Source organism: Centroberyx gerrardi, chromosome 19, assembly GCF_048128805.1.
Source record: "Centroberyx gerrardi isolate f3 chromosome 19, fCenGer3.hap1.cur.20231027, whole genome shotgun sequence".
Taxonomy (NCBI): domain Eukaryota; kingdom Metazoa; phylum Chordata; class Actinopteri; order Beryciformes; family Berycidae; genus Centroberyx; species Centroberyx gerrardi.
Window position 1 is genome coordinate 23,711,983 of NC_136015.1, and position 13,502 is coordinate 23,725,484.

At 41.6% G+C, this 13,502-nt stretch overlaps 1 protein-coding gene across 1 annotated transcript in view; it reads left to right on the forward strand.

Annotated features, from left to right (window-relative positions):
• Nucleotides 1-6,352, forward strand: part of LOC139924225 (chloride channel protein 1-like) — a 47,363-nt gene extending 41,011 nt beyond the window's left edge. Inside the window, exons 23-25 of the mRNA XM_078290192.1 lie at nt 979-1,083; nt 3,913-3,999; nt 5,834-6,352. Coding sequence (XP_078146318.1) covers nt 979-1,083; nt 3,913-3,999; nt 5,834-6,352 — 711 coding nt within the window. The remainder of the gene's footprint in view (nt 1-978; nt 1,084-3,912; nt 4,000-5,833) is intronic.
• Nucleotides 6,353-13,502: the final 7,150 nt, after the last annotated feature.

Genomic DNA, 13,502 nt, shown 5'->3' on the forward strand with positions numbered 1-13,502 from the left:
AGATAAAAAAAATATAATAAACTAATGCTAAAAGTTAGTGTAGTTGACAGTTACTGTAATTCAGTCTCATAAAAATGTGGTCATGGAAATTTGAAAAGGGGTCATGGAGAAGTCATGGAAAAGTTTTGGAATTTCATCAGTGAAAAGGTGTGGGAACCCTGTATGTTGCTTTCTTTCCATTCAAAGCGTTCAAATACAAGTCGCATGTCGGTCGCACGCCTCAGGAAACGATTCTGTACCATGTGGTTCAGGTCAGAATTGATTAGAAAACATCAGATCTGAGTCACATGTGGAGGGGGCAGGGGATCTGAATTGGGACACTTTGAGCCGCAGTGTGAACGCAGCCGGAGTTTTAAATGACACATCCTTTCAGAGCACCCAAACGGTTTCATGCCCTCCAGTCCCATTTTGCCTTTCTTTTTAGACTCTCCCTCTTCACTTACTGGCACTTTCCCAAATTACCCTATAACACCGGCCTGTAAATTCTCCAGCTCTCCTGCCCCTGTCACGGCAGACTGGGGCTTGTAGGTAAAATCCATAGGGAGGGTAAAAGGTGTCAGACGTCCTAAATCTCAGAGGGCAGACCGGTGACACTTAAGGACGCATCCAGAGGGTTTCAAGGTTTTTTGCAGCTACAAAACTCTCTTCAGACAGACTACCCCCTCCCACTCTCTCTGACACACACACACACCTTTTCTTTCACCCAAACGCAGCCTTGTCATATCACTTTTTGCTGATTTATTCCCAAAGGTTAATAATGAAGTTGTTTTTAATCATACGCTTGATGTAGTTGCCCCCACACACACACACACACACACACACACACACTAAACAAATCCTGAGCTTTTCCCCCTCCAGGCTCAGCGTCCTTTTACTCTGTAGTCTTGGATTCAAGGAGGAGATTTTTCCCGTCGTGACTCTGAACTAATGGCAGCGTCTCCCCGGCTCCCTGACCTTGCCTCCTATTTGCTGCCGCAGATTAAAGCGTGGGAAGAGGCAGAGACGGTCAAGCCAATGGACATCGATCAGATCCGAATAGACCCCTCCCCCTTCCAGCTGGTGGAGAGGACGTCGTTACACAAGGTTGGTGGAGAGAGACAGATAAGGTCAGCATGGACTTTAAGGTGTTAGAGAGGACACTGAGAAAAGATACATCATGGCCTCTAGTGCTGGAACATGCAAAAACAATTTTAAAAAATTCTCAAAAAATAAAACCAAGGCACACTTTTTGCAGTGAAAAATATTAAAAAGGCTTTATTGTATTGGCTCTTACCACCAACACGTTTCAGGTTACATGCCTTCATCAGGGCTCACACAACAAGTGGATTTAAGGAAGCACATACACTCAGGTGCAAACCATCAGTGATCAGTGTTGCATTGTGGGTATTGTAGTACCAAAGCATACAACAGTAAGGAGGTGATGGCTGCAGGAACCAAAAAACAGAACTAGACTACAGCTTTGTTTCCATCCACAACTGTCATGGGAATTTTAATCGTAGTTTTGAAATGTCGCAAAAAATTAAATGTGATTAAGGTGCGTGTCCATCAGCTGGATTGAAGCAAATAAATTGGTTTCCTTCACCTAGAATGGAGCTACATTAGAAAACACATGCATTATAAAAGTGGAAAGAGTATTTCTAGATTTGATTAGTATTGGGCAAGTTATTATTCTTCTTTGGTGTTGCTAATGTTGCTTATATGTCATGCTGTCTGAAGATGAAAACAAAGAAATGGCCACAGAACCACTATGAAGACTTATACATGGAAGCAACAGCACATATGATATTTCTGGTATATTTTGTGGTGGCCAGTTATATATGGTTACTTTTTAACCATCTGCCAAAGTGTTTCCATCGCTATTTATCGCATAGTTTCTTCATCAACAAAAAACGTTTATCTCAAGCGAACATACAAACGTTTTTGTGAAACTGTTGAAATTTCCAATTATCATCCAGCTTTTCTAATTCAGCACATCATAATCCGCATAAAAAGACTTGGATGGAAACCCTGCGATTGACTTCACTGCATACTGTGAATTCATGGTGGGCAAGAACGGCTGTATTTTTAGAAGTGCTGTTGTACAAGCAGAAAGGTGAGGAGCAGCATATAAATGGAGCTCATCACCCAGAGCGCCAACACTCAGCTCATTAAGTTGTTTACTTCTGTAACGTTTGATTCAGCCTTGTATGTGGATAACCTTGACGGGGGGTAATGGCACATGAAAAACACTGACTGGAGACTTGAAAATATTCACACTGTGTCCTCCTGCCCCTAAATGGAGATAGACACAACATCATTTCATTTTTGACTGGGAACAGACTCTTATTTACAGGGGAGGGGGAGGGATGGTCAGATACAACCTCACACATCCAGCACTTGTTGAGAAATGGGAAAGCGTTACTAATTTATTTCCTCCGTCCAGATATTACCAGCTAGTGTGAGGATTCAAACTGGCAACCTTCCATTTTTTTTTTAAACCCTTTATTGATCCCGGGGAAGTCAACAGAAGAGGCATGCTCTTTTTCTGCTTCACCTTCATTCAGTTCCTGGGAGCTGCTCAGTACAGCCACAGTCTTTCTTGATAGTAGTTAAGTCAAGTCAAGTTTATTTAGTTATTATATTTATTTATTAGTTGTTGATGGAGGGGAGAGTGTTACTCATTCATGTCACCTTCCAGTCACAAGCTTCTCTTAACCTCCAGGCTCCACTGCTGCTCTGCAACTAATTAAGTGCAACTTTGATGAAATGTTGACATCCTTGCCAAGTTTTCTAGATTGAGGTTCTGACACAGGACTTTCAACTGATATTCTAAAGGTGCGATCACAGCTACAGTTTGTTCTTTGGTCCGAACCATAGTGGTAAAGTTTACTTTGTCACATTTTTGTTTTTGGTTCGAACCAGGTGAACAAGGGCTTGTAAACAAAAGTCACATGACTCACACGTTTTTAGAGATTCAAAACAAATCTGACTCCAGTTGCTATAACTTTATCTCAGCATGATGGACTTGTCTGTCTCTTCTTCTGTGGTGTTCATACCAGTTAAGAACACATGAAGAAACAGCTGAATATGAGCATCCTCCCAGACTTTGTTTTGTTCTCCTAGGCTTTCCAAGCAGGAGGAACTGCTGGCTATCAGATGTCAACATCCGTCTCCTCATACCCATAATCCCTTGCGTTTTGGGGTCGTTTGCTGTAGTTGGTTGGATTATGTTCTCACTCCTAACGAACCGCACCGCAGTTCTCTTGTTAGTCTCACAGAGTTCAAATAAGATGCTCCAAACATGGCTAAATGTGAGCTAAATGTGAGCTGACCGAATTTTAACAAAATCTTATTAATGTAGCACTCCTATTGCTGAGTGGTTTTACATGCACATTATCATTCCAATGTTATTGTATTATTGAGTTTTCTCTTGATGAATATATTCCATTCTCCATAATCCGTTTATAATAATCAATTTTTTGAAAATGATAGCCTAGATATGCAGATATTATCCAGGATACAGAGGCATATAAACACCTTGTCCCGTTTACTGTTGGTCTTTCTCATGCTAATATTCAGATTATTCTGCTTATTCATGGAGACAGAGGCCTTTGCGATCAGGGTACGATGATGCATAAAGAGCTTATCCTAAGTATGACCTTAACCACAATATGAACCAGTGTGCGGAATATTTTGTGCCATGGAAACGGACTCAATGGCTTCTCTTCCTCTGGTTCAACTGGAGCCGCCCGGTGCCAATTTGCTTTCATCTCCCCGTCTCCGTGACATTGCGTCTAGACGGAGCCGAGCAGAGAAGCGCAAAAAGCCTGTAAATCGTCTGAATGGGCAGACAGATGTAGAAAGCCCGTCCCGGTGTGAGAGGTGGAAGTTGGTGGTAATTTGACGTGTGACCTTTTGATTTTGTCTCCGCAGACCCACACGTTATTCTCATTACTGGGGCTAAGTCATGCTTATGTCACCAGCATCGGCAAACTGGTGGGGGTGGTGGCGTTGAAAGAGGTAAGAGAGTTCATTTCCCTGTCTGTGTGTGTGTGTGCGTGTGTGTTTTATTTTTTATTCTACGATCTGAAACTCACTTTGATCAAAGTCACCTGGACCAGAAAGCTTAGCAATAAATTAAATTAAATTCCCATTGATCTAAGTCTGCAGAAGCCGCCTGCTTTTTTTTTTTAATACACTCCCGTTCAACTTTTTAGAAGTCTTCCGTCGTCTTGTCTGACTTCAGCGGCAAAAAAAGAAAAATCCAATTGGTTTTTGTTAATTTACTTGGGAGTCTCATAAAGCTTTTTGAATTATGTATGAGTATTTTGTTATCATAATCAATATCCTCTCTGTGTTTCAGGCTCTGTGATTTACTTCATTCGTTGAGTCATTTCTCCGTCATTGTCTCCGTCTCTCCCCCTTCCCCTCTCTTCCTTACCTTTATTTTCTCTCTATCCTTTCCTTCTCTCTCTCCATCCTACTCCTTACCTTTTTTCTCATCCCCTTCTTCCTCTCTCCATGCTCCCTCCTCTCCCTCGTCAATGTCCATTTCTCCACTTTCTTTCCCTCTTCTCTCGTTCTTCATCTCCCTTTTTTCCCTTCTCTCCTACACTCCTTACCCCTTCCCTTCATCTCTCCTTTCTTACCCTCCTCTCTCCCTCGCTGCCTTCTCCTCCTCCCTCCCTCTTCATTCCGTTCCTTCTACTTCTTCATCTCCCTTTTCTTTCCCTTTTCTCTTGCACTCCTCACCCTTTTCCCCATTTCTCCCTCTGTCTCCCGTTTCTTACCCTATTCTCTCCTTCTCCACATTCTTTACCTTTCTCCTAACCACTTTTCATTCTTCTTCATCTCCTTTTTCTTTCCCTTCTCTCCTGCACTCCTTATCCTCTTCCCTTCCCTCTGTTCCTCCCTTCTGCTCTTCCCTTTCTCTTTATCCCTTCCCTTCTACTTCATCTCCTTTTTCTTTCCCTTTTCTCCTACACTCCTTACCCTCTTCCCCATTTTTCTCCCTCTATCTCCCCTTTCTTACCCTCTTCTCTCCTTCTCCACTTTCTCCTCCTTCCTCCTAACCACTTTTCATCCCTCTCCTTCTTCATCTCCTTTTTCTTTCCCTTCTCTCCTATGCTCCTTACCCTCTTCCCCTCTGTTTCTCCCTCTATCTCACCTTTCTTACCCTCTTCTCTCCCTCTCTACCCTCTCCTCCCTCCCTCCTCTTCCCTCTCTTTCTCCCCTTTCCTCTCCCATTTCTTTCTCTTCTCTCCTATTCTCCTTATCCTCTTCCATTCCCTCTGTTTCTCCCTTTATCTTCCCTTTCTTACCCTCTTCTCTCATTCTCTACTTTCTCCTCCTTCCTCCTATCCACTTTTTGTTCCTTTCCTTCTCCCTCATGTCCCTTCCTCACTACTTTCTCCTCCTTCCTCTCTTCATCTCTTCCCTTCTCCCTCTTCATCTCCTTTTTCTTTCCTTTCTCTCCTGCACTACTTATCCTCTTCCTCCTGTTTCTCCCTCTCCCCTTTCCTACCATCTCCTCCTCCTTCTCTCCATCCCTTTCCTTCTACATCTTCGTCTCCTACACTCCTTTCCCTCTTCACCTCTGTTCCTCCCCATCCCCTTTCTTACCCTCTTTCCTTCTCATCCTCCCACTCTCTTCATCCCTTTCCTTCTACATCTTCATCTTTTTCTTTGCCTTCTCTCCTACACTCCTTATCCTCTTCTCTCCCCTCTATCTCCATTTCCATCTGTCTCTCCCTTCCCCTCCCTTCCCTCCTCCATCCTTACTGTTTCCCTCCCTCTTCCTTCTCCCTTGCATCTCTTCTTCCTCCTCCTCCTCTTCCTCTTCTTCCTCCTCCAGCTCCAGAAGGCCATCGAGGGCTCCACCCGCTCTGGTGTGCGGCTCCGCCCCCCCTTGGCCAGCTTCCGCGACATCAGCAGCCACAACTCGGCCTCCAAGCCGCAGCCTCCGCAGCCGCCGCCGCCTCCCTCCGCCTCCACCGCACCTTCCTCCCCTGTCTCCGCCTCCCCTCTCTCGGCTCCGGCGCTCCCCCAGCCTCCCTCCTCCCCCCCTCTCTCCCACCACCACCAGCATCATCATCATCATCACCACGAAAACGAGACGGAGGTGTGGATCGAGGGCGTGACGAGGGAGGTGGAGGAGAACAGCGGCAGCCGCAGTAGAAGCGGCAGCACCTCAGCCAGTAGGAGTAGCAGCTATAACAGCAGCCTCATGCTCCCTCCCTCCTCTTCTCCTCCCCCTGTCCCTTCTTCTTCCACTCCTCCTCCTCCTCTTCCTTCTCCTCCCTCCATCCTTCTCTCCTCCCTGAGGCCCATACAGGGACTCCCTGAAGAGAGTGACGATGAGCCTATGGTTTAGATTAGATAGGAGTGACGTTTATGTTTTTTTATAAAGGAAACATTTGTTTTTTAATGGTGTGAGTGATATTTTAGTTTCTCTTTCTGTTCTTAATTTGTCGCTCTGTTACCCCTTTCCTCTCCCAGCCCTCGTCACGTAGTTAGAGCAAAGATTTCGAAGCAAGTGGTGCGTTTGTTTTGAAGCTAGGCTAACCAATTGGCTCATGTCTTTTCATTGAACACGGTTCGCCCCTCCCTCACTGGTCCTGTCTTGTCATGTGACAGACTCTCACATAGTAGTGGATTAAAACGCACCAATTGCTTCAGTCTGCCCATCCCTATTTATCCATTTTTCTTTCATAAGCTCTGTATGTATTTGTTTTTCGACACTTGCCCTGCCTCACTCTCTCCCTCCTTCTCTTCCTCTCTGTCTCTCTCTCTCACACACACAGACTGTCTCTATTCGGGTTCAACCAATATTGCCAATGTTCATTATCTTTAAATTTGACCATTTTCATGCCAAAAAGATACGTAGTCAGTGTTTCCCCCCAGAATTTTCTTTATCAGGGTGGAAAAGCCTCTGAAACAGAATTTAGAGCATCATGGGACACTAAAACTCTCCACTGAAACCAGACTGATGAAATTCTTTTAGGGTTAGCAGCTCTTGCCGTAGCCACGATAAACGTAAAAGACCCTCTCACTCACTGTCTTCACTTTCTTATCAAACTGTGATATTCTTTTTTTACATCCAAGTTAAGAATATATATGTGAAGGGAACAAAGCAACACAAAGAGAAGAAAATAAATATACAAACAAACAAAAAGAAGAAAATCAAAAGTACAAGTTCATCTCATCTTGGCTTGGAAATTGTCCATATTAAAAAAAAAAAAAAAAGGTCAGGCCACATTCTCCTCTCCAGGCTTCTCAGGAAAATATGGAAGTTAATCTTATTGGGAGAGTGACGAGAAAAAAAACAACAGGGCCTGATATGCTGTATAAAAATAGAAAAATAAACACATATCGAACAGGATTAAGCGTCAGTCTTACTGCCTGTTATGTAGGTAAGACATTTCCCCCACACAGCTCCTTCAGCCTCACAGTGGAGCGAGGTGCTACAGCTCTTTTCCACCTTAATGCAATACACTTATTGGCAGCAATCGAAGCCATTTTGACATGACCATTTACTTTTCTTTAAAAAAAAAAAAAAAATGTTATTACTGGACGAGAGCAGCAGCTATTGATTTTTTTAAACTGGCGACGGACCATCTGGGCAGCAGCGGGCTAATTGAGCCGCTCAGTCCGCCGTGTGAGATTGGCCAAGGCCCCAAAACGACCTCCAAATTGTGCGCTGACCTTGTGGCTGCAGCCTCGCAGCGCGTCTCATCACGGTTAAGTTGATAGATGGTGCAGCTGAAGGCGCTGCAGTCATGCTGCTGGAGAGGCTTTTTCCACTTCACCCAAACAATAACGCTAACGCTAAACAACTCATCCTCACACAGATGGCTCCTAGTTTAAGCAATTTGCTATTTTGATTAAGATAATGTTGCACAGACAAATGCAAATGGATGAACAAGTGAAGATTTTCATTCCAAACTGTGATATCAATCATCATCATCCACCAAAAACAGAGACAAAAACGGTTGAAATTGAAAAAATGATGGCTGAAATTAAATTAAAATGTTGGGGGGAAAACAGTTTTAAGCCACTTTACCTACCAACAGTTTGAAGATGGAATCGTTATAAACTTTCGTATAGTTGAAAAAACTAAACTAAGGCTTCTTTTGTGTGTAGAAGTTAAAAAAGCATTTATTTTTTTATGAAGAAAGAGGAAAGCACCCACACAGATCAGGTCAGACTCTCTCCTTACCCAGCACTTACAAAGTGATAAACATATTTTTCTTCTAGTTATTGAAACATGAAGGGTAGGCGTAGAAAAATAAAGGCTTTTTTAACTTTTGCACACGAGTGCCTTAGCTTCCGTTTTCAAGTATTCCTTCATCCTTGACTCAAATCAGCACTTATTTTGGAAGCAGACTAATGGTTTGTTGAAGTATAAAGCAAGGACACACTCTCAAACTGCATGGATATACAGTGTTTTGGAATGAACTACGTCAATTTTATTATGGTTGCGCCTTAATGTTGAAGCCATCAGTTCATTAAACCCTAAGAAATGGCAAAGTCCCTGCATCTGATATCATTTGGTCTGTGTAGCTCTGGTAGTGTCTTGGGTTGTGTCTCTTCCTCCATGATAAAACCCCAAAATCAGTGATTCTGTGATCTGTTGCTCTGGTAGAGGAGACTGGAGAATTGTGTTTTTTTTTCTCTCCATTCACTGCCATTGTATGGAGGAACAGTCTGAAAATCACTTCTAGCACATAAAGGAATGCCGACAAAGCAGATTCTGATTATATACAGTATAAAAAAAACTAGTCATGCTGCTGAATTGTTTTTAAGTGAATCTCTTTCTTTATATTTATTAAACTGTTCAGTTTGAACAAGTGAAACACTGAAATTCAGTCGGAGGAAACTTTTGCCGATGGAATGAAGAAAATAATACGTTTACCAATAATTGTTAATAAGCAAAAAAAAAGTGAAAGACTTGTTTTCTATTGGCAGAATCTGTGGCCTACCAAAGTTCAACATCACTTTAAAACTTACAAAACCCTCTGATATAAGCCGACTAGATTTTGGGGGACAAAGTAGAGCAGCAATTGATGACAAGACAAGATATTATTAGGTCGATGTGAAAAATGATTGGACGTCGGTCACCAAACTATCAGCTTCCTAATATATTTTTGAAATCCGGACTAACTTAGATAAGGAAGGGCAAGTGCCTCATCTTGTCATATCCAATTAACGCCCATGGTACTGTACAGAGAGGAAAGAAGATGGAGCTATTTCATCTGAAGAGTCGTTGAGTGACTTGTTAAGTGATTGAGTTGTTGAACCTCTCTCCTCCTCCTCATTTTCATCACTCCCTCTCCTCTTAATCTCTTCTTATCTCTTTATTATCTCCTGAAAGCAGTTTCTCAGGTGCCGCCTTAAAAGTCTTTAAACCTGCAGATGTTTAAAAGGTTTTTTTTTGATGTCAGTGTGAATTAAAGTCTTCTGTGTGTGTGTCTGTTGTTTAAGAGAGACGGGTCTGTACAGGTCTAACTCGTCTCTTTTGTCTGTCTCCGGTTTCGGTTTATGTATTTATTTATTTATTCATCTTTTTGGTAGAGTCAAATATTTTCTCAGAATTTATAAAACTGTGAATGATGTAGCCAAATAAAGTTTGATAAAGCGATCTGCTTTAATTCTTTGCCCTTCATCATTTCTTTTAATATTCATATTTATTTATCCAGGTCAGAGATCTGGTGAGGAGAGCAGCAGCACATTTAGCTGCAGACAGAGAGAAATCATCAGCTGCCAAAGTCCAGTTTCTCCTTTACTCAGCCTCCTGGACAGAGAGCTGAGTTCAGTCAGGTAGGGCAAAGATAAGTTGGTATCAGTTTTGCATTTAAGATTCAACAAAATTACTGAAGGTTGTCTTAATTCTTTCTCAGTCTGTCAGTATTGGACATAAGTTACTTAATATCCTTTAAAACAATTCTTAGGGCGAGGCACAACAGGTGAAATGGAAATTTTGGCTGGATTAGTCAATTTCGAGATGTTATAATATTTTGATTCTATAACTGCTGAAGTTTCCTAAAATATGCAAAACAATACTTGAAAACCACAATAAATAGTTAATTTAAATGTTGTTATAGCTGTGTCAAGTACATCAAGCACAAAATTAGCTGAAAATAAATAAAAGATAACTTTAAATCTTCGTAAAATAATATATTCCCTGTATGCAAAACACTTTTTCAACTTAACTTGTAGATATGGCCACCACATTTGACATGCTGCAAAAACAGCTGGTAATTTACAGAGGCTTTTTGCCATATATTTACTATTTTGTAAGTACACATCACACATCAAAACATTTTTCACAAATTCCTCTGTAAATTACCAAATATTTAGCTAGTCAACAAAATGAAACAAGAAAATGCACTTTGACTTTTCTGCCTATGAAAATCCATTCCCTTTTTATGAAATATTTGCTATTTTGAATGTTAATAACAAAATAAAAGTCATAATAGAAAAAGTGTATTTGTACATTCAACTTATAAAATTTTATTTTGAGAGGGTAAAAGAATTGTTTTTTTCCTATTCATCTGTGGTCCCTCACTTTAATTTGTTTTAATCTTGTGTTATCAATCAGTTCATAAGAGTAGGTGTCACTTTTTGTAAATAGTAGGTATCTCAGTTTTGAATGAATCTCTTCTGTTGCATTACTGTACATTTTAGTCATTTAGTTGGCGCTCTTATCCAGAGTGACTTAAACTGAGTGAGCACGTAATTTTTTCCAAATGATGGATTTCTCATTTTAGAACAAAAATCTTTTTGTCAATCATTTTATTTTTTTGTGTGAACTCCACAAAAGTCGTGAAGATGATGGAACATCAGTGTGATTATACAGAGTGACTGACATCGCAATTCTCTGAATCTGACAGAGACGCCATGTTAAGCGTTCCATTTCCACTCAAAAGGCATTAGCTTCAATTTTGCAATGTCCATCATTTCAAACAGGTAGGTGTCACTTTATTCAAACGGTGGATGAATCAAACTCTTTATGTTTAGATGGGACCGGAGCTCGTCTCGCATCTGTGGACGTTTACGTCCGTACGATTTACAGGATGTGGTTTCCAAGCAACGTCTCTCTCCACCAGAGGACGAACAAAGGACAGATGATTATCGCCGCAATCAGGGGCAGCGTGGGTCTTGATCACCGGAGTGTGAGAGCGAATCGTCCTTCCCAGCGGCTGTAGTGCTGCACGGCACTCTGCTTTACTTTACTTCACTCTGCTGCAGGCCTTTGGAAGAGGCAGCGTTAAAAGTTATAACTGATACTAATGCGCGATGCTGCCTTCTGCTTTGGTGTTTTGTGTATCTACAGGCTCTGTGGATACACACACACACACACACACACTAGCTTGTAACATACACTAATCAGTACCCTCTGGTTTTATATCAGATTTTCTCTAAGCTCTAAACACACACACACACACACACACACAGTTGTAACAGACACAGACACAACCTTTAAAAGAACATTAACATTAACATTAAAATACATATATAATATGATATATTCTACACATCAGTCTGTGTCCCTCTGTGACCCTGTGAGTTCATGCCTGAGTCTACCCGTTTGCCGTTTGGGGCGTAAACCTTTAACTGTGGGTCTGTCATGTGAGCGGGGCCAGCGGTGAGCTTTCAAGGTTGTGGCTATCAAGGAGAGACTAGCGGCTACAGAGCAGGATGTCACAGCAAAAACAACGATGGAGGAAAACAGGAAGAAAAACGAAACTATTGGAAAAACTAAACGTATGGAAGACAAGACCCGTCCAAAAACACAGTGAACATCAGCGTTGCTTTTTGTTGACTGCGTTCGCCGTCTGCTTCCTCAACGCCTGTGGAGACTTTACGCTGCCTCAGGCTAGATGACATCATCCAGATGAGTGACAGGTGTTGAGGCAGGAACTTGACCAACAGAGGGAGAGGAGGGCGGGACTAACAATACTCTCGGCTGCCTCAAGGCGAAAAGTTGCCTATAATGAATGAGCAGAGGTGTGACCAGGTCAGTCTCAGGTCTTGAGGCACAAGTCTTAAGTCAAGTCTCAAGTCTAAATGTAGAATACCAAGACAAGTCCCAAGTCAAGTCCAAGTCATTAATGTCAAGTCTTAAGTCTAAATATAGAACAGCAAGTCAAGTCAGAACAAATCAAGAGTCCAGTATCAATTTAATATCTTAAAGAAAACTAAATATCTAGGACTTTTCAATGCGATATGGTTTTAATAGGATAAAAACTTCAGTCGTCCTTTTCAAGTCATCAAAGTACAAGTCAAAGTCAAGTCCCAAGTCGCCAGAACCCAAGTCAAGTTTCAAGTCTTCTCTTCATGCATCAAGTCAAGTCTCAAGCAATTCAAATTGTGACTCGAGTCTGACTCTGATTTCTTTGTTTGTGAATGTGCGCGAGTATTATTATGTGTGTGTGTGTGTGTGTGTGTGTGCACGCATATGCTCCCGTTTCTGCAAGACAAGGAACAGAACAGCGCCAAGAAGAATCTGTTTCCCAGAATATATATATTTTACACACAAAGCTACATTCATACAAGCAAACAAACATACATACATACTATACATACACACATACATACATTCTTACATTCATACAAATACATATTAGTTTATTGGAATTTTCTGTTTTATTAAAAAAAGCAATTTGATATATTATTACTTTGTATACTGTGTTATACTGTTAGGGCTAGGTCACTGTTAAAAAGCATGCACTTTCTTTTGGTTGTGTCCAGACCAAGGGGAAAGAGTATGTGCAAATACTTCTCAGCGTTTGTTTTAACTTGCTTGGAGTGCCAGATGGGTGGGGTTTACCACATCGGGGCATCTCCACTAGGGTCAGGTAAGTTGTCAATCACAGAAAAGTACACTAATTTGAATATCAAACAGTTCTCTGTGACTGTCTAAACTTTCTGGCCCTACAATGTCTTGTCTGACGTGACAAACCGCTGACTTCTGGTGCTCAAAGCAGCTTAAACCAAACACTCTGAATTATTTGCAAATACCGTTTGACCCAGCTGTGGTTGTTGTCTCCATGTTCTTTGTATTGCACTGAATTTTTCGATGAGAACCTCTTTGTCTTTCTGCTCCTTGTCCTATCTCCAGTTTCACATCTGTCCATCCACTGTTTCATCTCTCAGTCCCGGTTCCGATTGGTCCAAACCATTTGGTTGTCCATCGTAAAACATCCTCACACAGCTAGTTTCAGCAGTCACTGAAGTAAAGTCTCTCATACTGTCCTGGGATTTGATTTGTCCATTGTCACATATATAATATTCCACAATTCCCTCAGTCTCTTGGGGACAGTTATGTTGATATTCGGTCTGTGTACATTACATCCCACATTTCCTTCTGAAAATGTCTTCACGCATTTCCTCCGTCTCAAAGTGGGTAAATAGTTGGGAAGGGGGAGGGGATGGGATAGAATAGATTGATTGATTGATTATTGGAGTATTTACTTCCTTGTTGTCAGTCTCTCTCTGACCCTGCGCGCAATCAGCGACCC